Source organism: Erinaceus europaeus, chromosome 23, assembly GCF_950295315.1.
Source record: "Erinaceus europaeus chromosome 23, mEriEur2.1, whole genome shotgun sequence".
In the NCBI taxonomy this organism is placed as follows: domain Eukaryota; kingdom Metazoa; phylum Chordata; class Mammalia; order Eulipotyphla; family Erinaceidae; genus Erinaceus; species Erinaceus europaeus.
Window position 1 is genome coordinate 7,300,063 of NC_080184.1, and position 27,831 is coordinate 7,327,893.

Consider the following 27,831-nt stretch of genomic DNA (forward strand, 5'->3'; position numbering starts at 1 on the left):
TTAAACAGACGAGAAATTTTATTATTGCCTCACATACAACTTAATGTGTACTATAACAGTTGTCCCAATGGGATCCCATAGTTATGACAAATTAAAAAAATCAAGTTTATTCCTTTCAAACAATGAAGTAATTTACATAAAGAAGTGTGAGTAGTGGCTGGGTGGTGGCGGACAAGGTTGAGCGGACCTGTTACAGTGCTTAAGTACCAGGGTTCAAGTCCCTGTCCTCACCTGCAGAGGGAAAGCAGTGTTGCAGATCTCTCTTTACTTTTCATTTTTATTTACTTTTTAAGTATTTTATTTGGGAGAGAGATGCAGAGAGAAACACCAGAGCACTGCAAAACTCTGGCTTATGGTGATGCAGGGATTGAACCTAGGACTCTGGAGCCTCAGGCCTGAGAGTCTCTTTGCATAATCATTATGCAATCTACACCTGCCCCCCCCCCAACGCTCCCTCTTGATTTCTGGCTATTTCTATCCATAAATAAATGTAAAGGTAATTTTATTCTTTCTTTTTTAAATATTTATTTATTCCTTTTTGTTGCCCCTTGTCTTTATTGATGTTGTTGTTGAATAGGACAGAGAGAAATGGGGAGAGGAGTGGAAGACAGAGAGGGGGAGAGAAGATAGACACCTGCAGACCTGCTTCACCGCTTGTGAAGTGACTCCCCTGCAGGTGGGGAGCTGGGGGCTGGAACCAGGATCTTTATGCTGACCTTGTGCTTTGTGCCACCTGTGCTTAACCCGCTAAGCTACAGCCCGACTCCCTGTAAAGGTAATTTTAAAAAAGAAGGATGAGTAAAAAGTTACACTGAAATCATAGCAGAAACAATTATTTGAGAACTGGAAAAAACCTGAAAGATCAAAATCTTTGGAAAACTGGAATGAGCAATAATGGTTTCTCTGGGCCTTGTGGTAAACTAAGACCCTGCTAAACTGATATGGTTAGTTCCTCCAGCACTACTTAGGAGAGGGGTTAGGTTCCTAGCTTGGGCCAGAGCTTTATATCCCCACCACAGGAGCCAGGCGGTAGCACAGTGGGTTAAGCGCCCATGACACAAATTTCAAGCACCAGCGCAATGATCTGGGTTTAACAACCCCCTATCCATCTCTGTGTGTGTGTGTGTGTGGGGGGGGGGGTGCTTCACAAGTGGTCAAGTAGGTCTGCAGGTATCTATCTTTCTCCCTCTCTGTCTTCCCTCTCTTGATTTCTCTCTGTCCTATCCAACAATAACAATGATAAACAACAGGGGCAAAAAGGGGGAAAAATCACCTCCAGGAGCAGTGGCTTTGTAGTGCAGGAACTGAGCCCCAGCAATAACCCTGGAGGCAAAAATTAAAATTAAAAAAAAAAATCCAAGAGCATGGTGTGCTGCTTAACAACCAACAGGCACTTGAATCTTTTTTGAATAAATGGATTCTATCCAAAAGCCATTCACAATTTTGTGGTTTTGATTGGCTGTTGATTTGGAGGCATGTTTGTGTTTGGTGGATCTGAGCATTATCCAGTCAGGAAGGGAGTTCTGTGTAGCAAGCACTTCAATTATGCATTTTTAAAAAAGTTTTTATTAATTTATTAATGAGAAAGATAGGAGGATAGAGAAAGAACTTTGATACATGTGCTGCTGGGGATTGAACTCAGAACCTCATGCTTGAGAGTCTAGTGCCTTAGCCACTCCGCCACTCCCGGAACACTGTATTTTTTTATATAAATTTTTTTTGTAATTTTTATTATTTATTCTCTTGTCGCCTTTTTTTTTATTGCTGTTGTTACTGGTGTTGTCGTTGGATAGGACAGAGAGAAATGGAGAGAGGAGGGGAAGACAGAGAGGGAGAGAAAGATAGAAACCTGCAGACCTGCTTCACCGCCTTTGAAGTGACTCCCCTGCAGGTGGGGAGCCAGGGACTCCATCTGGGTTCCTTACTTTGTCCTTGCACTTGTGCCACATGCGCTTAACCCGCTGCGCTATCGCCTGACTCCCTATATAAATTTTTTAAAAAATATTTATTAATTCCCTTTTGTTGTCCTTATTGTTTTATTATTGTCGTAGCTGTTGGGTAGGACAGAGAATTGGAGTGAGGAGGGGCAGACTACTTGTGAAGCGAGTCCCCAGCAGGTGGGGAGCCTAAGGCTGGAACTGGGATCCTTATGCTGATTCTTGAGCTTTGCCGGCGTGCTTAACCTGCTGCACTACCGCCTGACTCGACATCCAATTATGTTTTAAGATATTGAAGTCTTCAGCTCTCTGTCCAATCTGGGCTGCTGATGGTGAAAGGAGGAAGTCCCACTCGTATTTCTGCTTCTGAGATCATCACTTTATTTCTTGGTGTAGCTCTCACCTTCCTGTGGTTTGGATTTAGAGAAAAATCTTCAGTAAGCCCAGAGTCTGGAAAGCCCATGGTGAGTGTGGGTTATTTGGGGCCAAGATTGGAAGAGTTGTGCTTCAGACCTGCTAGAAGGCTGTGGGAAGCAGCCACGTGGCCAGGGCTTCCCCATCCCCTGTCCTGCCATCTCCACATTGCACCTGGGCTGGACCCCTCTTGGCCAAGCATAGGAGTGGGTGTCTTCAATTACCTGGCCTTCTAACCTTTGCAGTGGGTTCAGGGCATGGTGAAGTGGAATTCCAAAAGGGGGTTCAGCCATTGTCAATGGACTTCAGCCATTGTCTTCAGGTGTGGACATTCTTTTTCTTTCTTTCTTTCTTTCTTTCTTTCTTTCTTTTTTTTTTTTTTTTGCCTCCTGGGTTATTGCTGGGGCTCAGTGCCCACTCTATAAATCCACTGTTCCTGGAGGCCATTTTTCCCGTTTTGTTGCCCTTGTTGTCGTTACTATTATGGTTGTCGTTGTTAGGACAGCGGGAAATGGAGACAGGAGGGGACGACAGATAGGGGGAGACAAAGATAGACACCTGAAGACCTGCTTCACCGCTGTAGGTGGGGAGCCGGGGGCTGGAACTGGGATCCTTACCCAGGTTCTTGGGTTGTGCACCATGTGCACTTAACCGGTTCCGCAAAACCCTCCCATTTTTTTTTTTTAATTTCTAGAGGACTTTGGGGCCTCAGGCATTAGAGTCTTTTTGCATGATAGCATAATGTGTGATTACCCTCCATCCTCATCTGCATTTTATAGTGTTATGTCCCTGCTGACTGAGCCCTATTACAGACTGAGACTGACAGATAACTGGTGAAGATGTTTAATTCAGACTAACAAGACACACATACAGGGGAACACAGAGCTGTGGGTTCACGAGCTGGGACAGATCCCTAGCTAGGAGCCCTAGGCAACTCTGAGCCCACCCCCCCATTTATATTCTTCAGAGGTGGGGGTTAAACAAGCAGGATGTCTCAAGGGAAAACAGATGTGCATTACATTCTTTTTAAAATTTATTTAATTTATTTATTTTTCCTCCAGGGTTATTGCTGGACTCGGTGCCTGCACCATGAATCCACTGCTCCTAGAGGTCATTTTTCCCCCTTTTTGTTGCCCTAGTTGTTGCAGCCTCGTTGTGTTTATTATTATTATTGCCATTGTTGACGTTGCTTTGTTGTTGGATAGGACAGAGAGAAATGGAGAGAGGAGGGGAAGACAGAGAGAGAGAGGGAGAGAAAGATAGACGCCTGCAGACCTGCTTCACCGCCTGTGAAGCGACTCCCCTGCAGGTGGGGAGCCGGGGGCTCGAACCGGGATCCTTACGCCGGGCCCTGCGCTTTGTGCCATGTGCGCTTAACCCACTGCGCCACCGCCCGACCCCCATTAATCTAATTTTTGCTTTGAGCAAAGGGTACATCCTACCCTAATCTTTTTTTTAAATATTTATTTACTCATTTTCCCTTTTGTAGCTCTTATTTTTTATTGTTGTTGTTATTATTGATGTCATCATTGTTGGATAGGACAGAGAGAAATAGAGGAGGCCAAGACAGAGTGGGGGGATAGTAAGACACCTACTGACCTGCTTCACTGCCTGTGAAGCGACTTCCTGCAGGTGGGAAGCCGGGCGCTCGAACCAGGATCCTTCAGTCGGTCCTTGGGCTTGACCCCATGTGTGCTTAACCCGCTGTGCTACCTACCTCTGGACTCCCATTCTACCCTAATCTTTACCTAAACAGCACATTCCAATCTGTCTATGGCACCAGTCTTTATCTTAGCTAAGCAGGTAAACAGAAGCAGAATGAATGGGAACATTCAAATTTAAACTGTCACATTAACATTAATTTGCATCATCATCACTCTTGCTGGCTAGTTATTTAAAAAGCCAGTGGACTTCATCTGTTCCTGGGAGAGGTTAGCTTCTTTCTCTTTTACTTGAAAAGAAACAAGTCCCTAAGATGGAGGAACTCTCAATATGGGGAGCTCTTGCTCTCTCAGTAGCATTAGCATTCAGCTGGAAAGAGAAATGAATGCTACGGCAGGATGCAGGCAGCTTTACATAGCTGGCCTTTCTTGCAGGCTATCTACAGGGTGCAGGGGGAGTGGTTGATAATGACCTTCTTCCAGAGGAGTATTTCCCTAAGCAGTACCATAATATGCTTCCATACTTGACTGAGAGTCTTGTGATCTAAACTCATGTTCTTAACCCAGGCTGAAGGAGCAAGGAAGTACTTGCTGACCCCGGGGCAAATAGTTAGGTGGGAATTCAGCCAGCCTGTGCGCAAGCTGCAGCCTCAGGCTGCGCCCAGTAGAGCACTGATTGCTCTCCTTTCTTTGTGGGCTATGCTGTCAATCTTCTTCTTCTAGCGTTTGCCCTTCTTCCGTAGCCAGTCAACAGCGTCAGGTTGAGCCTGATGTCAAGTTTCGAGACCTCCTTTGAATCTGGAGAGGTGGCAGTCGTTGACTATGTGGGTCATAGTCTGTCTGGAGCCGCAGGGGCAGTTCAGGTCGTCTCTGGCTCCCCAGCGATGGAACATAGCGGCGCACCGGCCATGGCCTGTTCGATGGCGATTGAGCAGGGCCCAGTCATAACGTGCTAGATCAAAGCCGGGTTGACGCTTGCAGGGGTCTGTGGTGAGGTGTTTGTTCTTTACCTCAGCTGACTGCCAGCTCTGTTTCCAAGAGTCTGGAACAGAGAAGTTCAGTGAAGGCGTAGGGGACCAGATTGGGTGACGAGACGTCAAGCGTTGGACAGGGTGGGCGAAGATATCCGCGTATATTGGCAGGTCCGGTCGAGTGTAGACATGGGAAATGAACTTAGATGATGCCGCATCCCGACGAATATCTGGCGGGGCGATGTTGCTAAGAACTGGCGGCCATGGAACCGGGGTGGAACGGATGTGGTTCCAGAAATGATCCTCATGGAGGAATATAATTTGGAATCGACCAAGTGGACATGGGGGCTACGGAACCATCCTGGGGCACAGTATTCTGCAGTGGAATAGCATAATGCCAGAGAGGATGATCGTAGTGTGGAAGCACTCGCGCCCCATGAGGAGCTGGCCAGTCTTGCAATGATGTGATTCCTCGCGCCCACCTTTGCTGCAGTTTTTATGAGATGTTCGTGAAATGACAGAGTGCGATCGAGAGTAACGCCAAGATAGACTGGCGGGGCTTCATGCCGGATTCCCGTATCGCCAAGCTGCACATTAAGCTCACGCGAGGCCGAGGCATGGTGTAGATGGAAATCAGATGATACCGTTTTTGCAGTGCTAGGGATTAGTCGCCATTTTTTACAGTAATCAGATATCAGAGACATGTCTTTCGTGTTTCCTCAAGGATGTCGAACTTGGATGCCTGAGTTGCATAGCAGATGTCATCGGCGTAGATGAACTTCCTTGAAGAAGTTTCTGGGAGGTCATTGATGTAAATATTAAATAGCGTAGGAGCTAGAACAGAGCCCTGGGGGAGGCCACTTGAGACAAGTCTCCATCTGCTAGACTTGTCACCCAGATGCACCCGGAATCTTCTGTTTTGGAGAAGAAACGATATAGTGTTGGCCACCCATGGAGGCAGGCATCTTGAGATCTTGACTAGGAGACCACGGTGCCAGACCGTGTCATAGGCTGCTGTGAGATCAACAAAGACAGCACCCGTCTTTAAATTCTTCTGGAATCCATTTTCAATGTAAGTTGAGAGGGCCAGGGCTTGTTCGCAGGTAGATCTTCCTGGGCGGAAACCAGCTTGGGCGGGTGATAGGAATTTCTCTGTAAGATGAGAAATATGCAACAGAAGCAGCCTCTCAAGGAGTTTGTAACACATGGAAAGGAGAGAAATTGGTCTATAGCTGGCAGCCAGTGTTGGGTCTTTCTTTGTTTTCAAAACCGCTATAATCTTTGCACGACGCCAAACTTTGGGCATAGACTCAGATTCCAAGATGTGGGACAGGAATGAAGCGAGCCACTTCTTTGCCGCGGGACCCAGGTTAAGAATGAGTTCTGGGGTGATGTTATCATAGCCAGCAGCTGTTCCCGGTTTAACCCTCTTCAAAGCGTCTTCCAGTTCAAACAGTGTAAAGGGAGAGAGTTTTGGAGATGGACAAGATAACCGGAAGTGGGATGACCACTCGTGGGAAATTTCTCTTTTCCAGACTGGGTCGATCTTAGCACGTCCAACTTGAGTTAGGTGACTGGCCACTGAGTTTGGAGATACGGGAGGATGGGAGACGGGAGGGGGTTGGCTACCGGCACCCAGTCTGCTTTCAATAAATAGGTATAACTGGGAATTGCTCAACAAAGTCACAACACCTTGAGGTTACTGGAAAACAGAGTTTTTATTTCTAGCATGCCTTTTATACAAAAAGAAAAGTTGACCATAAAAGAAAATTCACAATTATGCATAGAAGGACTGAGTCATGAGGAGAGGTTTCTGACTGCCAAGGCTTTTACACACACTAGATTTAAATCTGCCAGCGCTTTTACAAACACCAGGAGGAAAGGGGGCTTAGGGTTAGGATTTACAGGTGACTTAAAGGAGACTGGTACAAGCAGTTGCCATTAATTTCTATATATGCTACTTCAAATATATACTAAGAAATTCTTTTTTTTTCTTCAAAAATATTATCTGAATGTTTTAGTGGTTTACTGGCATTTTAAAATTTTTATTTATTTACTTATTATTGGATAGAGACAGAAATTAAGAGGGGGTGGGGGAAATAGACAAGGAAAGAGATAGAGAGATACCTGCAGCCCTGCTTCACCACTTGTGAAGCTTTCCCCCTGCTGGTGGGGACCAGGGGCTTGAACCCAGAGCCTTGTACACTGTAGAGTGTGTAGTTGACCAGCTGTGCCACCACCTGGAACCTATACAAAGTAATTCTTTCCCATCTTTCTTTTTTGAAAAAGATATTTGATTTATTTATTAATAAGAGGTGTAGGAGGAGAGAGAAAAAGAACCAGACATCACTCTGGTACATGTGTTTCTGGAGACTAAACTCATGCTTGAGAGTCCAACGCTATCCATTGTACCACCTCCCAGATACCTCCAATTTTCTTTCTTTTTTTTTTCTTTTGAATTCTAAAATAGTTAAATTTGTCCAGGTATGAATACACAGGTACCTGAACTAACTCACAGAAAAGGACACAGCACATACAAATAGGATGGATTCTGAAATGCTAAACTCCAGGTTAGTGGGGCATTATCAAGGTAGAGAGTGTTACGGTTTACATAAGATCTCCATTTGTTTCTGCACAAGAGAAGGAGATTTCAGGGTCTGGAGTACATACCTGAGGTGGACAATCTTGACTCTTGAATTTTTGATGTAGCTGGGCAGGGTTTTTTGTTCTTTGATTTTTTTTTTTTTTGCCTCCAGGGTTATCACTGGGACTCGTGACTGCAGTACAAATCCATTGCTCCTGAGGCTATTTTTTTCCTTTTGTTGCCCTTGTTGCTTATTGATGTTATTCTTATTGCCATTGTCATTGTTGGATAGGACTGAGAAATTGAGAGAGATGGGGAAGATAGAGAAGAATAAAGATAGATACTTGCAGACATGCTTCACCGCCAGACTCCCTTGTGATTTCTTTCTTTTTTACCCCCCTTTTGTTGCCCTTGTTGTTTTTTTTATTGTTGTTATTGATTTCATCATTGTTAGGACAGAGAGAATCCTTAATCCAGTTCTTGCGCTTTGCCCCATATGTGTTTAACCCGCTGAGCTACAGCCTGACTCCCCTGTGATTTTTTTCTTTTCTTTTAAAACATTTTTTAATATTTATTTATTTTCCCTTTTTTTGCTCTTTTTGTTCTTGTTGTTGTTGTAGTTGTTGTTATTGTTATTGATATGGTCGTTGTTAGATAAGACAGAGAGAAATGGAGAGAGGAGGGGAAGAGAAAGACACGCTTCTCTACCAGTGAAGAGACTCCCCTGCAGGTGGGGAGCCGGGGGCTTAAACCAAGATCCTTACACCAATCCTAGCGCTTCAATATCATAGTCAGAAAATATTCTTTTTAACTTTATTTTTAAGTTTTTATTACCTTTATTTAATAGAGACAGCAAGAAATCAAGAGGGAAAGGTAGATAGAGAGGCAGACACACCTGCAAGACTGCTTCACCACTTGCAAAGCTTTCCCCCTGTAGGTGGGGACCAGGGGCTCAAACCCGGGTCTTTGCACACTGTAATGTGTTTGCTCAACCAGGTGCACCACCACCCTGGCCCCTGAAAAAATTCTTTTTAATCTTAGTATTCACATATTCATTTATTTAGGCATTGTGTCCGAATACATGGTCAATATTAGAGAATGTTTTATGAATACTGCTTGGAGTTGGGACACCTGGTTGAGTGCATACATTAAAGTGTACAAAGACCTGGGTTCAAGCTCCTGGTCCTCACCTGCACTGGGGAAAATTCAGAAAAGTTGAAATAGTGTTACAGAGTGAGTGTCCCCATGTGCACTTGAAAAGAACGTATATTTCTTTTAGAATGAGTGGTGCTGAATATCTGGTTTTGTTTGTTTTTTACCAGTGCACACTGATCGGCTCTGGTTTATGATGGTGTGCAGGCTTGAACCCGAGACTTCAGATCCTCAGGCATGCATGACATGAGTGTCTGTTTGTATAACCAGACTCTCTAATGAGGGTTCTCCAGACTGATATCCACAGGGGTTGGACCACTTTACATTCCCACCAACAGTGCAAGAGGGCTTCTTTGTCCCCACAGCCTCTCCAGCATTTGTTGCTACTGCCATTTTTAAAGTATGACATTCTCACCTGGGTGAGGTGGTATCTCATTGTTGTCTTTACTAATGATTTATTTTTAACCTGGCCTTATTTTCCAGCGTATAAAAATAGCACCACCAAGCATAGTATATTGAAACAAACTAAGCTAATATTGTTGGTCTGGCAATATATAAATAGCTAATCTCCACTGCCAGTTATTTCTAATGGATACATAATTTCTTGTGGGGGTAGGTGGTGACATATCTAATAAGCGGACATGTTACAGTGCACAAGGAACATGTTTCAACCCTCTGGTACCCACCTACAGGGGGATACTTCAGGAGTGGTGAATCAGGGCTGCAGGTGTGTCTCTATCCAATAGAGAAATAACAAACCTACAGTCCTCTGAGCATGATCTTTAGGGAAGAGCATTATAGAAGCACAGTTGAGTTACGGGCTCTGAGACAGGAGGAACTTGGTTTTGGTGCACATGGTAGAGTGCATTGTAAAACTGGGAATTGGTAAACAAACTCACACAACAACTAGGGGTTATTGGAAAACAGAGTTTTTACTTTTGGTGCTCCAGACCCAGATTTGGCTAATGCCAAATGCTCTTGGGCCTCATGTGCTGTGAGATTTCTCTTTTGGGAGTCAGGCAGTAGTTAAGCAGGGAGTTAAGCACGCGGGGGGCACAAAACACAAGGACCAGCATAAGGATCCAAGTTCAAAAGGAATCGCTTCACAAGCGGTGAAGCAGGTCTGCAGGTGACTCTCTTTCTCTCCCCCCTCTGTCTTCCCCTCTTATCTCCATTTCTCTCTGTCCTATCCAACAACAACATCAATAACAACAACAATAAGAACTACAACAATAAAAAAAACAAGGGCAACAAAAGGGAATAAATATTAAAAAATTATTTTTCCTTTTATAGATAAAGAAAAGTTGACCCCAAAACGATGAATTATTCTGCATACAAGTATTAAGAGATGGTCTACAGACACTAAGAAAAAGAGGGGGTTTGGTTTAAAATGTATGGATAGCGTGGAGGAGCCTGGTACTGTTGCCATTGATTTCAATATACTCTGCCCACTTCATTGCCGTTACCTCTGTTATACTTTTTCTCTCTGCGTGTGTGTATATATCTCTATCTCTATCTCTATTAGTGGAATTTTAGGAAATAGCATTTGTACTCGTCCTGCTTCCTGTTTAGTTTCAATGTGACTATTACTGTTTTGATTCAGTGCTCTAGGCAATGTTAAGGACAGTCTGGTATTTTGCTAGAGTTGGCTTCAGACTAAGAGTCATTCTCTCTCTCTCTCTCTCTCTCTCTCCATGAGTCTGGATGGATCAGGTCTATGAAGATAACTTCTGTTTGTTTCTTATGTTCTTCTTTTCTTATTTTTTTAAAAAATTTTTTTCTATTATCTTTATTTATTTATTGAATAGAGACAGCCAGAAATTGAGAGGGAGAGGTTGAACGAGAGAGACACCTGCAGAACTGCTTCACCACTTGTAAAGCTTTCCCTCTGCAGTTGGGTACCGGGGACTTGAACCTAGGTCCTTGTGCACTGAAACATGTGCATTCAACCAGATGCGTCACCACCTGGCCCCACTTTTTAAAAAATATTTATTTATTTATTCCTTTTTGTTGCCCTTATTGTTATATTGTTGTAGTTATTCTTAGTGTTATCATTGTTGGATAGGACAGAAAGAAATGGAGATAGGAGGGGAAGACAGAGAGGGGGAGAGAAAGACACCTGCAGACCTGTTTCACTGCTTGTGAAGCGACGTCCCTGCCGGTGGGGAGCTGGAGACTGGAACCGGGATCCTTTCGAAGGTCCTTCTGCTTTGCACCACCTGCACTTAACCCGCTGCACTACCACTGGACTCCCTCTTATGTTCTTCTTATTGTATTTATGAGAGAAGATAGAAGAGAGAACCACTGGCACATGGGATGCCAGGTGATGGAACTCAGGACCTCACGCTTGAAAGACCAATGCTATTTACACTGTGCCACCTTCTGGGTCACCAGCTCAAATTCCCAGTTGCAGAAGAATTTGAGGGTAGGAAGGGCCCCTGAAAATAAGAAACTCACTATGTGGGCCCCATGGCCTAGGACATTGGACCTTTTATGAGTCAGAATGTCTTCCCTACAGGTGCAGTGTTATCAAGTGAAAAGGCTGTGCTGCCGGACGTAAAGCAGAGTCTCAAGCTACTGTTGTGTGCTATCTGTCCATCTTCTGGCCTGAAAGGGAAGTCAGAGAAAGAAGAAAAGATGGCAGTTTCTCGGGTAAGTGACCTGTTCCTGATCGTATACTGTCCCTTTTTTTTCCTGCGTGAATTGTATTTCAAATAGCAAATGTTTATTTCACTACTTTTTTTTTCTTTTTTGGATAGGACAGAGAAAATGGAGAGAGGAGGGAAAGACAGAGAGGGGGGATAGAAAGACAGACACCTGCAGACCTGCTTCACCGCCTGTGAAGCGACTCCCCTGCAGGTGGGGAGCGGCGGCTCGAACCGGAATCCTTATGCTGGTCCTTGTGCTTTTCACCACGTGCGCTTAACCCACTTTGCTACCACCCGACTCCCACATTGTCACTATTCTTGTTTGTCAAGAGATTGGATGGTAATAAACATCTGAAGTACTGATCCTCCACAGCTTCATTCTGCAGGTCAGGAGTTAGGAAACGTGAACCTCAGACCTTGCACATGAAAATATGTGTTCTCATTGGACACGTCACCATGCAGGTGCTGTAAAAAAGAAAAAAAAAAAGAATAGGGGAAGATAGCATGATGGTTATGCAAACAGACTTTCATGCCTGAAGCCCCAAAGTCCTAGAAACCAGAGCTGAGCCTTGCTCTGTAACGAAAAAAGAAAAAAAAAAAAAAACCAAAAAACGATGGGCAGAGAGCAATTAACCTCGAGACTCAGTATCAAGCTCCCAACACCAGATGTGGACATCAAAAGGGAAAACTTTGAGTGTTAGTCTGGTGTCCTTCCTCTTTTTCTCATTCTACATAAAGAAAAGAAACAAGGGAATCGAACTTTAGTGCAGCGGGTTAAGCGCAGGTGGTGCAAAGCACAAGAACCATCATAAGGATCCATGTTCGACCCCCAGACTCCCCACCTGCAGGGGAGTCACTTCACAAGCAGTAAGCAGGTCTGCAGGTGTCTAGCTTTCTCTCCCCCTCTGTTTTCCCCCTCCCCTCTCCATTTCTCTCTGGCCTGTCTAAGTAGGATGACATCAATGATGACTACAACAATAATAAAAAACAAGGGCAACAAAAGGGAAAATAAATAACTATATAAAAATTTACAAAAACAAAACCAAAAACAAACAGTTCATCAATAGAGGTGGAATTGTATGAACATGAAGTTTGTTAGGACACACTTTTGTCTTCTATAATACAACTTTTCTTTCCCTCTACCCAGACCTATGTGGAAAGAAGAATTCTTATCTTGGCTAATAGAATGAAGCCATTGAAAAAAAAAATTTTTTTTTTTTTTGCCTCCAGAGTTATTGCTAGGACTCAGTGCCTGCACTATGAATCCACTGCTCCTGGAGGCCATTTTTCCCCATTTTGTTGCCCTTATTGTTATTGTTATTGTTGCTGTTGTTGGATAGGACAGAGAGAAATGGAGAGAGGGGGAGAGAAAGATAAACATTTATTAGGATTGACAAGTCTCTTGGATAAGAAGAGTACAATTTCACACAATTCCCACCACCAGAGTTCTGCATCCTATTCCCTCCATTTGAAGCTTTTGTGTTCTTTATCCATGTTGGAGTATGGACCCAGGATCATGGAGTGCAGAAGGTGGAGGGTCTGGCTGGCTTCTGTAATTGCTTCAGTGCTGGACATGGGTACTGACAGGTTGATCCATACTCCCAGACTGTTTCTTTTCTTTTTTTTCTTTTTGTTGCAATTCTCATTCTTTGTGATTCCAGATACTACTGTAGTCTGCACCCTATTACTTTAAAGATGTTAATATGGATTTTGACAGGGGTTGCTTTGAATCTATATAGTGCATTGTATAAAATGGTCATTTAAGGTGGGGGTAGATAGCATAATGGCTATGTAAACAGTGATGCCTGAGGCTCCAAAGTCCCAGGTTCAATCCCCCTGCACCTCTATAAGCTAGAGCTGACCAGTGCTCTGGTTAAAAAAAATAAAATAATGGTCATTTAGTGGTAACAATTCTTCCAGTCTATGAGCTTCCAATATCATTTCTTATGTCTTACATTCCATTTATTTATTATTACTATTATTATTATTTTCCAGAGCAGTGCTCAACTCTAGTAACTGCACCTGTATCTTTGGAGCCTCAGGCATAATAGTCTTTTTGCACAACCACTATGCTTTCAGTCTTTAGCATCTTTAATTTCTTTTCAGAGTTATAGTTTTTATCTATTTATTTTTGTTTTGTTTTGTTTTTCTAGACCAGAACACTGCTCAGTTCTGGCTTGTGGTGGTGTTGCTTTTGAACCTGGGACCTCAGAGCCTGAGGCTTGAAAGACTTTTGCATAACCATCATGTTGTCTCCCCAGTTTTTAAAGATTACATCTTGGGGCTGGGGTAGATAGCATAATGGTTATGCAAACAGACTCTCATGCCTGAGGCTCAGTCAAGTCCCAGGTTCTTTGCCCCCTGCACCACCATAAGCGAGAGCTGCTGTTCTGGTTAAAAAAATAAAATAAAAATAATAATAAGATTACATCTTGGAAGAACTTCTTTGTATGCCTATGATTCAAATGTGTGGTAATGGACATAAATAGTGATTTGTTGGTGTGGAGAGAAAAACTAATTTTTTATCTTGAGTTTGGCCTTTTTTGTTGTTGTTGAGATATCTATTACTTACGCCAGTGGTATCAGTAGTTTCTGTGTACATTTACTTTGTTCACTCTCATTTTCTGTCAGCAGTACTTACAACAGGAGTTTAGGATCTGAAGGTTGAAAATTTTATCTGTGTGGCTAAATACCTTTTTTCAGGCTCATAATTTATTACACAAAGTATCACATAATGGATTACTTATTAGCTTCTCTTTCCTTTTTCTATTTTTATTTTTTATTATTATCTTATAGCATGCGCTTAACCCGCTGCACTACCACCCTACTCCCCAACTGACTACATCTTAACCTGAACCTGTGCAACCACTTTACTTGCCAACAAGAAGTAGATAGATCTTAGTGTTCTGAATCTATTGATTAATCATTGATTGTTTCCATACCGGGTTGTCCTGACCCCACTGACAGACTGCCTTAACCACCGCATGTTTGGTCTGTGTAGCCTAGCTCCCTTCCTGCACTTAGCCCTATAAATGGTTGTGCTACACTGAACTCGGGACTGCACTGTGAGGGTAGTCACCTATCCAGCTTAATAAAGACTCTCAAATTTGACTGCACTGGTCTCAGGTGGTCTCTGACGCTTACCCCACAACATACGGAGCAAAACGACAACAAAGCAACGTCGGAGAAAATGCCCGAGGTCCTGAACTCCCAAGTTCAGTCTCTAGCACCCCACCATAAACCACAGCTGAGCAGTGCTCTGTATTCTCTGATTCTCTCTCATTAAAATAATTGTGTAAAATATTAAAAATTAGACAAGAGAAAGCTGTAGATAATTACTAAAAAAAAAAGTACTAGTAGCTTGCTTATTTTCCTACTTGATTCTTCATTTTTGTGATTTTTATTTACTTATTTTTATTAGTGATTTAATAATGGTTGACAAGATTGTGGGATAAGAGGAGTATAATTCTATATAATTCCCACCAGCAGAGTTCCACATCCCATCCCTTCCATTGGAAGTTTCCCTATTCTTTTTTTCTTAAGGTTTTTTTTAAATTTTTTTTTTATTTCCTTTTGTTGCCTTTGTTGGGAAGTTTCCCTATTCTTTATCCTCTGGGAGAATGGGCCCAGGATAATTATGGGGTACAGAAGATAGGAGGTCTGGCTTTTATAATTGCTTCTTCTCTGGACATGGGAGTTGGTAGGTTGATCCATACCCCCAGCCTGTTTCAGTCTTTCCCTAGTGGGGCAGGGCTCTGGGGAGGTGGTGTTCCAGGTTTCATGGATGACATTGTATGCCCAGGGAGGCCAGGTTACCATCATAGTAGCATCTACAATTTGGTGGCTGAAAAGTACCCTTTCTCTTAATTTCTTTGTTATATCAAATTAAACATAGAATGGAAAAAAAGATGGCAAGAAAAATACATCTGTGTAGATCAGTCTTTCTGTCTCCTTGACTAAAATTTTAGAATCCATTTTGATGTTATGTCTGAGAGAGAGAGAGAACTGAAGCATCAAATCTACCACATGTGGTGTCAGGGATTGAATCTGAAACTTCATATACAAGAGTTTGATTATAACTGTGAAATATGTACAAATAAATAAAGACTTGGTGTGGTACACGTGATTGAGTGCATGCATACCATAGCAGGTATCTAGGTTCAAGCCTCTGCTATAACCATGAGGGGTGCCTTGACTCTGAATCAGGAATTTATTCAGTTCTTTGACTGTGGGGTTTACTTCTGAGTTGTATGTTTACATGCTGCTTATCCAATCAGGGATCAGTCTTGAAAGGGGAATATGGGGCATTTCTAGTAATTGATGTGTTCTGTACACATGCATACATACAGTTCCTTCAGCCAGAATGAAATTCAGTGACTCCTGCAATTCTAGTTCTCAGCATGTTCACCAGGAGTGATGAGGTCTGGGTACTATGGAACAATCTGACACTTGTGTTAACAGCCTCGACTTGTGTTATAACCTGGGAGGTAGCACAGTGTGTAAAAACTGAACTCTCAAGCATGAGTTCCTGAGTTCAGTCACCAGCATCACATGTGCTAGAGTCCTGCTTCTGCTCTCGCCCCTTCTCTCTCTAATTGCCATTTTAAGTCTCTAGCCATTACAGTCTCCTAGGTCAGTTTTTCTTTTATTTATAGCATGTGGACTAGTACATATTGAAAAGAAAGGCATATAATTATAGCTTATTTACACACATGTGCACATATATGTGAGAAATAGTCGGTATCCCCGAGGAGAGAAATTAGAGAAACTCATGGTCCAGTTTTACGTACATTCCTCCAACTGCTCAAAAGTTCAGTATGAAGAAGAAGATGAGCTGTGGTCCAGGAGGTGGCGCAGTGGTAAAGCTTTGGATTGTCAAGCATGAGGTCCTGAGTTCAATCCCTGGCCGCACATGTGCCAGAGTGATGTCTGGTTCATTTTCTCTCCTCCTATCTTTCTCATAAATAAATAAAATCTTTAAAAAAAGAAAAAAAGAAGATGAGCTATAACTAAACTTGATTGTACTAATAAATATTTTAGAAGTTAAAAAATAGTAGTTCCAGGCCTTAGAGTACAACATGCCAAGTTCACCTGTCTCATCATAAGCCAGAGCTGTGCATTACTTTGGTAAAATAAATAAATTAATTAATTAATTAATTCACTCACCCTAAGAATATGTTCATCCACAAGAGCCACTCTCCTTAGTTATAATATCCTGTAGTCCTTTTATGTAATATATCAGTTGACTTACTCAATATTCATTTCTGTAAGTCTGTTTATCTTATATTTGGTGATTGAAATAGAACAAAAGCTTTTTGCTTTTCTCCTTTTTCCATTCTGTATAGATAGATAGGTATAGGCTTTATTTATTTATTTACCTACATACTGCTTGATTTTGGCTTATGTTGGTGTGAGGGATTGAACCTGAGACTTTGGGGATTCAAAAATGAAATTCTCTTTGCATAACCATTATTCTACTTCTACCCTGCCCTCACTGTTTGCTCTTATTCATTAAAATCTTATTTCCAGTGATGAACATGGTTGTTTAACACAATTAACAGTTCACTTACAGATGTGAAAGTTATAGTTTTGGGGAGTCAGGCGGTAGCATGACAGGTTAAGTGCATGTGGCGCAAAGCGCAAGGACCGGCGTAAGGATCCCAGTTCAAGCCCCCGGCTCCCCACCTGCAGGGGAATCACTTCACAGGCTTTGAAGCAGGTCTGCAGGTGTCTATCTTTTTCTCCCCCTCTCTGTCAAGAATATAGCAGATGAGATTTGGCGCCTCCATTTTGGAAAAAGTTAATAGGTCTATTTTGGGTATATTCCAAGGGTACCATGACTTTACTAATTTTTGCCTTAGCCTCATAGCTAATGTGCCAGTGAGCCAAAGGTATTATTTGGGGGGGTGGTGTCAGGGTTGAAAATAGGACTGGAAAGCAGGATCCCTTTATGGGAGTATGGATCCAAAATCTTTTTTTGAAATGCTGAAGATGGAGGGTCTGACTTCTGTAATTGCTTCTCTACTGAACATTCCCAAAGCCTGTTTCTGTCTTTCCCTAGTTGAGTAGGACTGTGGAGCTGTGTGCTTCTGGGACCCATAGGTGAAGTTGTCTGTCCAGGAGCATCAGGATAGCTTTATGGTAGCTTCTGCAAATTTGTGGCTGAAAGGTAGTCAGATATAAAACAAATTGTTCAACAACCAGTCACCCAAAGGTGAGAATAGAGCAAATAAAACTGGGGATCTTTAAGCTTGGATGGATTTTTTTTTTTATTTCTTTATTGGGGGATTAATGTTTTACACTCAACAGTAAATACAATAGTTTGTACATGCATGACATTTTCCAGTTTCCCATATAACAATACAACCCCCACTAGGTCCTCTGTCATCCTTCTTGGATCTGTATTCTCCCCACCCACCCCAGAGTCTTTTACTTTGGTGCAATACGCCAATTCCAGTTCAGGTTCTACTTGTGTCTTCTTTTCTGATTCTTGGAAGGATTTTTATGGTATGTTCCATGTGACCCATGACTTTACTATTTTTTTTTGCCTGAGCCTGATAGTTTGCATGCATGTGGGCTAAAAGTATTGTCTGGGAAGATGGTGGCAGAGTTGAGAACAGGACTAGAAAGCTAGATTAGGGCAGAAAATAGCTCCTGGGTGTGAGAAGAGTATATATTTTTTTTTTTTTATTTTTTTTTATTTTTTTTTTTTAAATATTTATTTTTATTTATTTATTCCCTTTTGTTGCCCTTGTTGTTTTATTGTTGTAGTTATTATTGTTGGCATTGTTGTTGGATAGGACAGAGAGAAATGGAGAGGGGAGGGGAAGACAGAGAGAGGGAGAGAAAGATAGACACCTGCAGACCTGTTTCCCCTGCAGGTGGGGAGCCAGGGCTTGAACCAGGATCCTTATGCGGGTCCTTGTGCTTAGCGCCACCTGCGCTTAACCCGCTACGCTACAGCCCGACTCCCGAGAAGAGTATATTAATAGCATTAATTATGACCCACATAGTCAACGACTGCCACCTCTCCAGATTCAAAGGAGGTGTCGAAACTTTACATCAGGCTCAACCTGATGCTGTTGACTGGCTACGGAAGAAGGGCAAACATTAGAAGAAGAATTAATTATAAACTCCATCGATCTGACCTAGGGTCCAAGTCTATTCAGATACACAGGAGCCTGTGGATTCTCTAAGTCCTTTTCAGTGTGTAGGCTCACAGTCCATGGTCACGACTAGGAACATTCTAAGATGCACTCATTTCAGGACAGTCTTTGAATGGCACAGTATGCTGACCCAGTCTCCCTTTGCAGAGTGGGCCACTTCCTACAGTTTCTGTTCTACAGTGAGGGCATGGTCCTAGAGAGGCCTACAAGAGGACTTATGATGACATTCTTGATGGAAGTGGCCAGTGATGGTTAAGAGAGGGATCTATTAGAGGTCTGGGCCCATCATGTCAATGTGAGAACCCAAGGATTCCCAGACGAGGGCCACAAATGATAGGGTAGCTTGAAATTGACTGAAAAGGCCAATGTTAACCTGTGCCAATCTCTTGCCGTTATCTAGCTTTTGTAGTCCTTACTTTGTTTGACATGGTTAGACTGAAGGAAGTAAAGCAGAGGGTAGGAGAAGAAGGTTTCTAGGCCTAGGTAGTAAATATTTGATTAGGTACTATATGGTGTCTTCTTTAGGTCTTTCTACTTGCTTGCTGAATTTATCTAGTCTGTGCCTAGTTACAGCAAATTACTGAGTACTTTTACTCTGAGGTATATATTTCCCTCTAACTTGTGCACATGCACCCTGTCCCTTAGGCCTTGTTCCATATCTAGAGTCTAACTTTGTTAGGGAATGTGCCATTTGAAAATGGAACTGGGGAGAGACTTCCAGAGTCTCTAAAGAGTAACTAAAGAGTAGCAGCAGCTGTATTTTGCTTTCCCCAATCAACTGGAAATGACCAAGAGGAGCATCTGAGAATGCAACAGGATAAAGACTAGGGTCTAGGAATCCACCAAGCCACAGGTGATGACAAGAAGCGAATCTCTCCCTCTCAAGGTGAGATTTTTCACACTCATTGAAGAATGAAGAACTAACTCACCTTAAAAATCATCTCTTTGAGGGAGTCAGGCGGTAGCGCAGCGGGTTAAACACATGTGGCGCAAAGCACAAGGTCCAGCATTAAGGATCCTGGTTCGAGCCCCTGGCTCCCCACCTGCAGGGGAGTCGCTTCAAAGGCAGTGAAGTAGGTCTGCAGGTGTCTGTCTTTCTCTTCCCCTCTCTGTCTTCACCTCCTCTCCATTTCTCTCTATCCTATCTAACAATGACGACATCAGTAACAACAATAATAATAACTAAAACAACAAGGGCAACAAAAGGAAAAATAAATAAATTTTTTAAAAGCCATCACTTTGCTTGTTTAAAGTAGCTTCACATCATATGAACAGGTGGCAAAAATCAGGAAAAATAAAAGTACAAAAGTTAATGAAGTAATAAGCATCACTATATTGGTATCAGAAACTCAAGGGAACGTCTTGGCACTTTTAGAAAGAAATAAAACTATTCAGTACAGCTGTAGACATTGCTTTTGAAAAAAAGCAAACAGTTCTACCAAAGCACACTTTAAGCCAATAGAAATTTAGTAATAGGCTGGAGATATGTACCCACCTGCCAAAGCCTATGTCCAGTGGAGAAGCAATTATAGAAGCAAGAACTCCCACCTTCTGCACCCCATAAAGAATTTTGATCCATGATTCCAGTGGCAGAGAAATGGTAGGGGAAGGATGACCACAGGGCTCTGAACTCCAACCAGGAAAGAGAACTGGAAAAAAATGAGGGACATTCAGAAGTATTTACAGGTGTATGTGTGACTTGGAAAAGAAGATGGGACCAAAGGGGAAAAAAGGGCAAATATAGTCGGATGGCTGTAGAAATACTAGTTAATCTGTATCTGCAACCTTGGGATATATGCTGTAGTTTCCGGGAGTCATGCAGTAGTACAGCGGGTTAAGCCCACGTGGCACAAAACGCAAGGACTGGAATAAGGATCCCAGTTCGAACCCTGGCTTCCCACCTGAAGGGGAATCACTTCACAGGCGGTGAAGCAGGTCTGCAGGTGTCTGTCTTTCTCTCCTCCTCTCTGTCTTCCCCTCCTCTCTCCATTTCTCTCTGTCCTATCCAACAATGATGACATCAGTAACAGCAATAATAACTACGACAGTAAAACAAGGGCATCAAAAAGAAATAAATAAATACTTCTTTTTAAAAATGCTGTGGCTGCCGATGGAGAGCTTATGGATTCAGAATTCTGATGGGAAAATGGTATGGAATTGTACTCATGTTATCTTTTAAAAATCAGTGTTAAATCACATTTTTTTTTTTTTTTTAATTTTTTTATTTATTTCCTTTGTTGCCCTTGTTGTTTTTATTGTTGTAGTTATTATTGTTGTCGTTGTTGCATAGGACAGAGAGAAACGGAGAAAGGAGGGGAAGACAGAGGGGGAGAGAAAGATAGACACCTGCAGACCTGCTTCACCGCCTGTGAAGTGACTCCCCTGCAGGTGGGGAGCCGGGGCTCGAACCGGGATCCTTAATGCCGGTCCTTGTGCTTTGCGCCACCTGTGCTTAACCCGCTGCGCTACAGCCCGACTCCCTAAATCACATTTTAATCAGTGTTAAATCACTAATTAAGAAAAGAAAGAAAAGAAAATGGAACTGGGAAGTCCCATGAATTAGGAAAAGTCTCACCAGATAGGACTTGGAGGGTTGACATCTCAGGCTCAGCATCTCTGGATACATTCCAAAGAAAAACATGGTGTGGAGGTACTGGTCACATTGGTTTAGTTCAGGTCAGCAAAGGCAGTATCACAGCAGAGGAGATCAGGAAGAAAGTGAGGAAGGTTCCTTGTTAGGTTAGAGTTTAAACTGGCAATAGATAATTATTATAGCCAAGTTATCACCATCATATTTTTTCCACCAGATTTATTATTACATTATCAGTTGGTGGCTGCATTAGGAATCCACCACTCTCAGTGGACTTTTTTTTTTCTTTCCATATTTGAAATTTTTACTCACATGAAGGAAATTTGATAATGTGGTCAAGGGAGAGAGAAGGAGAAAGAAAGAAACCTACATCACTGCTCCAATGATTCCCTTTTGCAGGTGACAACTATGGGACTCAAACTAGTTCCTTGAACATGATTACATATGCCTGCCCCACAAGATGTACCACCACACAGTGACTAAAGTTTTAGCATTTAGTGTTTACAAAGCTATAGAGGGGGATAATGAGAATAACAACATTACTTCATCTCATGAGATATCAGGGGATAGACAGGACCTCATACTTGTGCATACAGTGATGAAATCACCTAGCGTATGAGTTAGGGTTTTGAAGATCACATCTCCATATATGTAGAAATCAACACTAAATCACAGCATTCATAAAGTAGAGACTGTATATCTAATCTGCTGTCAGTATAAAATATTTTGTTTATACATAGACATACTACATATATTTCAGGACTCAGTAACCTGCAAAGATGTCGCTGTGACCTTCACTCAGGAGGAGTGGGCACTACTAAATCCTTCAGAGAAGAAACTGTACAGAGGTGTGATGTGGGAAACCTTTAGCCACCTATTCTCAGTAGGTAAATATTTCTTTTATTTTTCTTTAAGAATATGGAACACAGGAGTCAGGCTGTAGCGCAGTGGGTTAAGCGCAGGTGGCGCAAAGCACAAGGACCGGCATAAGGATCCAGGTTCGAACCCCGGCTCCCCACCTGCAAGGAGAGTAGCTTCACAGGCGGTGAAGCAGTTCTGCAGGTGTCTGTCTTTCTCTCCTCCTCTCTGTCTTCCCCTCCTCTCTCCATTTCTCTCTGTCCTATCCAACAACGATAACAATAATAACTACAACAATAAAACAACAAGGGCAACAAAAGGGAATAAATAAATAAAATAAATATTTTAAAAAAAACTAGGGCAACAAAAGGAAATAAATATTAAAAAAAAATAAAAAATAAACACATTCATTAAAAAAAAAAGAATATGGAACACTTCACAAATCTTTGTGTCATCCTTGTGTGGGGGCCATGCTAATCTTCTCAGTGTTGTTCCACTTTTAGTATATGTGCTGCCAAAGCAAACACTAGGGAAATATTTCTTCATTAGTCAATTAGAAGGCAAATGTTTTTTGTCCACCCATGTGAAAAAAGTGGGCACTATTAAGTAAACAGGTCATGATCATGACGCATGATGGATCAAAAAATCTAACGTTAGTATACTTTCATATATATGTTGTATTTTAGGAATATTACAGAAGAACTGTTCCACCAAAAAGCAGCATAAACCTCAAGGGAATAAAGAAAGGTGAGTCACATTCAAAACAGAACATCTTGTCCCACCCAGAAAGCTACTGTATTTTGAGGTTTTTTTTGTCCCCTTAGAACATTTCGCCTAAAATGGCTCCATAAATAGTGTTAGGAGTGGTTGAAGTAGTGATGCATGTGGTACATGTCTGAGGCTCCCGTTTGAATTACCGGCAATACATAATGGTGCTCTGTATTATCCATCTTTTCTCCAGTTCATGAAAATATTTCTTGCATATATAATAAATGAAAACTTTTAACAATAGGACACATGTTCAGTCTTTACAAAATAGTACACTTAGAAACAGTATATATATATATGTGTGTGTGTGTGTGTATCTTTTAAAAAAATATTTATTCCTTTTTGTTATCCTTGTTGTTTTATTTTTGTTGTTGTTGTTGAAGAGGACAGAGAGAAATGTAGAGAGGAGGGGAAGACAGAGAGGGGGAGAGAAATATAGATACTTGCATACCTGCTTCAACGCCTATGAAGCGACTCCCCTGCGGGTGGGGAGCTGGCGGCTCAAACCAGGAACCTTATGTCAGTCCTTGCACTTAACCCACTGCACTATTGCCTGACTCTGTAAGTATATTTTTTAGATAAATATTTCTGTACTTTTAAAAATTGTTTAGTATTTACTATTTTTACTTGAACTTTGCTAATTTGTGAGAGCTATTTTATAATTTTAAAACTCGTCATTTTTTAAGTATAGAATTATTGTTTTGTTCGATCTGTTGAAAAGGTTTAGCATTGTGTGGTAAATAACTTCTCATTTTTTACAGTAATATAGTAGTGAAAAAATCTCAGGGCAAGGAACAAAGTATAAATCAAGAGGGAAAGGAACAAAGTAAATATCAAGAGGAACCTCAAGAAAGTGGAGTATGCAAGAAACATTTAACTTACTTTAGTCATCTTCAAAAACACCAAGGAACTCACAGTGGAGAGAAATACTATAAATGTGAAGTGTGTGGGAAAACATTCATTTTTTTCAGTCATCTTTGGGCACATGAAAGAAGCCACAATGGAGAGAAACCCTATAAATGTAAACAATGTCATAAAACATTCAGTACTTGCAGTGTTCTTCAGCAACATGAAAGAAGTCACAATGGAGAGAAACCCTATGAATGTAAGCAATGCAGTAAAACATTCAGTACATCCAGTTATCTTATATGTCATGAAAGAATTCACACTGGAGAAAAACCTTATGAATGTAAAGAGTGCAGTAAAACATTTACTTATTCCAGTTCTCTTCAGATACATACAAGAATTCACACTGGAGAGAAACCCTATGAATGTAAACAGTGTGGCCAAAGATTTGCTTTTTCCTGTTCTCTTCGGACACATGAAAGAAATCACAAGGGAGAGAAACCCTTTAAGTGTAAATTTTGCAGTAAAACATTTAGGCAATCTACTCATCTTCGAACCCATGAAAGATACCACAATGGAGTGAAACCCTATGAATGTAAACAATGTAGTAAAACATTCAGTCAATCCAGTCATCTTCGGATACATGAAAGACATCACAAAGGAGAGAAACCCTATGTGTGTAAACAGTGTAGTAAAGCTTTCTATACTTCTGATAATCTTCACACGCATGAAAGAATTCACAGTGGAGAGAAACCCTATGAATGTAAACAGTGTAGTAGAACATTCAATCAATCCAGTTCTCTGCGGGTACATGAAAGAACTCACAGTGGAGAGAAACCCTATAAATGTAAACAGTGTAGTAAAACATTCAGTCAATCCGGTTCTCTGCGGATACATGAAAGAATTCACACTGGAGAGAAACCCTATGAATGTAAACAGTGTAGTAGAACATTCAGTTGTTCCAGCTCTCTGCGGACACATGAAAGATTTCACACTGGAGAGAAACCCTATGAATGTAAACAGTGTAGTAAAATATTCAGTTATTCCAGCTCTCTGCGGACACATGAAAGAATTCACACTAAAGAGAAACCCTGTGAATGTAAACTGTAGTAAAACATTCAGTCATTCCAGCTCTCTTTGGTCACATGAAAGAACTCACAGTGAGGAATAACTATGAATGTAAACAATGTGGGAAAGCATTCAGTCTTTCCAATTCTCTTTGCATACATGAAACAACTCACAATGGGGAAAAACCCTATGAATGTAAATGGTGCGGTAAAGCATTCACTTTTTCCAGTTCTCTTCAAAAACATGAGAAAAGCCCCAGTAAAGAGAAACCTTAAAATAATGGGGGGCAGTAGTTCAGTGGTTTAAGTGTACATGGCGCAAAGCTCAAGGACCTGCTCAGGGATCCCGGTTTGAGCCCCCCAGCCCCCACCTGCAGGGAGGTCACTTCACAGGCAGTGAAGCAGGTCTGCAGGTGTTTTTTCTCTCCCCTTCTTTGTCTTCCCCTCCTCTCTCAATTTCTGTCTGTCCTATCCAACAACAATGACGAGGATAAAACAGCATGGGCCTGTGGTGGATGGGTGGGGAGAATACAGGTCCAAGAAGGATTCAGAGGACCAAGTGGGGGTTGAATTGTTATATGGGAAACTGGGGAATGTTATGCATGTAAAAACTATTGTACTTACTGTTGAATGTAAAACATTAATTCCCCAATTAAAAAAAAACAGCATGGACAGCAAAGGGGAAAATGGACTCCAGGAGCAGTGGGTTCATAGTGCAAGCACCAAGCCCCAGCAATAACCTTGGAGGCAGTAAAGTCTTCAGTTGTTCCACTACTATTTGAACATATGGAAATATGCACATTGGACATAAATGTATACACATGAGTAAAGACTAAATAGAGATGTAACCTGAGACATTGATAGAGTAGTTAGTGGTTTAACCTTGAATGTAACAGGTCCCAGGCTTGAGACCCAACACTGCATGTCTAAGTTATGGTCTTTTTTTTTTTAATCTTTCTTCCATATTAATCAATGAGTAAATATTTGTAATGATTATAGAGATCATAGTTCCATAACACACATGTGAATTCACATGTGTGAGTCCTAAGTAAATGTGGAGTATGAGTAAGCACATCAGTTCTAGTATATGAAAAAGCTCACTTGGTACTGACATTTTAGGGATGTGAACAGTGCATAAATATATAGCAGCTTCCACACCTGAAAGGACTGGTATTTGGAACAAGGCTTTATAGGTGTTGACATTTGTGGAAATATATAAACCTACTAGAGAACACATGCTGAAGGGAAACCCAAGGAATGTAAAAGAAGGGAATAATAGTGGGTACTGCTGTGTGTGAACTTTAGGCTTTGTATAGAATTGTATGTTCTGGGGGAAATAAAGTTAAAAATAGTAACCCACATAGATCAAATATTTAATAGGCTAGAAACCACCAAAAAACTTAAGAGAAAATGGATAGGCAGAACTCTCCTTTATATTTTTGCAACAGTTTTTACTGTTTTAAATGTTAATGGCAAGGAAAACAAGCAAAAGTAAACAAATGGGAATACATCAAAATGAGGTTTCTGCACACAAAGGGGAATCACCATAACATAAAAAGCCCTTCTGAAGCTCTTAAGTCCCAGGATTCCCCACACCACCATAAGCCAGAGATGAGCAATGCTCTGGTGTTTCTTTTTTTAATTATATTTATTTTCCCTTTTGTTGTATTTACTGTTGTTTTTTTACTATTATTATAGTTACTGTTGTTATTGATGTCATTACTGTTGGATAGGACAGAGAAATGGAGAGAGGAGGGTAAGACAGCAGAAAGAGAAAGACACCTGCAGACCTGCTTCACCACTTGTGAAGTGACTCCCCTGCAGGTGAGGAGCCAGGGGCTCGAACCAGGATCCTTAAGCTGGTTGTTGTGCTTTGCGCCACAAGCGCTTAACCCACTATGCTCCCAGTGCTCTGGTGTTTGTGTGTGTGTATCTCTATATTTCTCTCAAAAATAATATAAAAAAATAAAATACTTAAAAAATAAGTCTTTAAAAAAATTAAATAATTAAAAAAAACCCTTATACATACAGAGAACTAAGAGACACTATACATAATCTTCAAAGAGATCCAAGGGATCAACAGACTTAAAACAATGCTCAAACAATGCTCAAATCACTGATCATCAGGGAAATGCCAGTAAAAGCAACAATGAGAAAATACTTTAGTTGTCTGGGAAGTGGCGCAGTGGACAATGCATCAAATCCTCAAGCATGAGGTCCCAAGTTCAGTCGCCAGCAGCATATGTACCAAAGTGATGTCTGGTTCTTCCTCTCTGTCTCCTATCTTTCTTGTTAATAAATAAAAATAAAATATGGTAGTCATGTATCATTCCATAATCTCTGATTCTCTCAAAAAAAAAGAAAATGCCCCTGAGTGAATGAATGTCATGCATTTAAAAAGACAGAACACCAACTGTTCAAGAGACTGGGAGGCACTCTTACATTGCAGGTGGGTGTAAAAACAGGTGTAAACCTTATGGACAATATTCTATAGAATCATCAGGACATTAGAAATGGGCCTACTTTAAAGTACAGCAATCCCAACACAACGAGAACCACCTCAGCATACTTCACTTCAGACTGTCCAGAGACTTCAGTTGTGGAATGACAACCCTTCAGCTTCGTTACTCGGGTGAGACCTTTCCTTTCATAGGATTCTCTAATTCCATTCCAGCTGGTTCACTTTCTAACAAAGTGCCAAAACCTAGATATAGACAAGTTCCCGTGAGATAGAGCATGTGTTCACACGCATCCATAAACTAGGGCAAAATATATATCTGAAAGCAAAAGTTCATAGTAGTCTGCAGTGAGTACCATCCAACACTTCATCTGTACTATTTCAGCTTTTAGGTCCATGATTGGTCAACAATTTGGCTTTGTATGTTAACTCTCTTTTCAGCCACCAGATTCCAAATGCTACATGATGCCAACAGACTTCCTTCACCAATGTGTCCTGGAGCTCCACAGCCCCACACTACTAGGGAAAGGGAGAGGCAGGCTTGGGAGTATGGATCGACTAGTCAACGCCCATGTTCAGCGAGGAAGCAATTACAGAAGCCAGACCTTCCACCTTCTGCATCCCACAATTACCTTGGGTCCATACTCCCAGAGGGATAAAGAGTAGGAAAGCTATCAGGGGAGGGGATGGAATATGGAAATCTGGTGGTGG

At 41.6% G+C, this 27,831-nt stretch overlaps 3 protein-coding genes and 1 non-coding gene across 5 annotated transcripts in view; 2 read left to right on the plus strand and 2 right to left on the minus strand.

Annotated features, from left to right (window-relative positions):
- Positions 1–27,651, plus strand: part of LOC103126967 (zinc finger protein 709-like) — a 176,730-nt gene extending 149,079 nt beyond the window's left edge. Inside the window, exons 2-5 of the mRNA XM_060182193.1 lie at positions 11,238–11,371; positions 21,884–22,010; positions 22,668–22,728; positions 23,511–27,651. Of these exons, the coding sequence (XP_060038176.1) occupies positions 11,357–11,371; positions 21,884–22,010; positions 22,668–22,728; positions 23,511–24,705 (1,398 nt within the window). The 5' untranslated portion in view covers positions 11,238–11,356 and the 3' untranslated portion in view covers positions 24,706–27,651. The remainder of the gene's footprint in view (positions 1–11,237; positions 11,372–21,883; positions 22,011–22,667; positions 22,729–23,510) is intronic.
- Positions 1–27,831, minus strand: part of LOC103127055 (zinc finger protein 709-like) — a 1,044,365-nt gene that overhangs the window by 989,965 nt on the left and 26,569 nt on the right. The window lies entirely within an intron of this gene.
- LOC132535670 (zinc finger protein 14-like) overlaps positions 11,247–27,831 on the plus strand; it is a 357,812-nt gene continuing 341,227 nt past the window's right edge. Inside the window, exon 1 of the mRNA XM_060182443.1 lies at positions 11,247–11,371. The gene's annotated coding sequence lies outside the window, so the exon portion shown is untranslated. The remainder of the gene's footprint in view (positions 11,372–27,831) is intronic.
- LOC132535686 (U6 spliceosomal RNA) lies at positions 22,402–22,508 on the minus strand. The gene has a single exon (XR_009547401.1). It is a non-coding gene; the product is annotated as a U6 spliceosomal RNA (small nuclear RNA).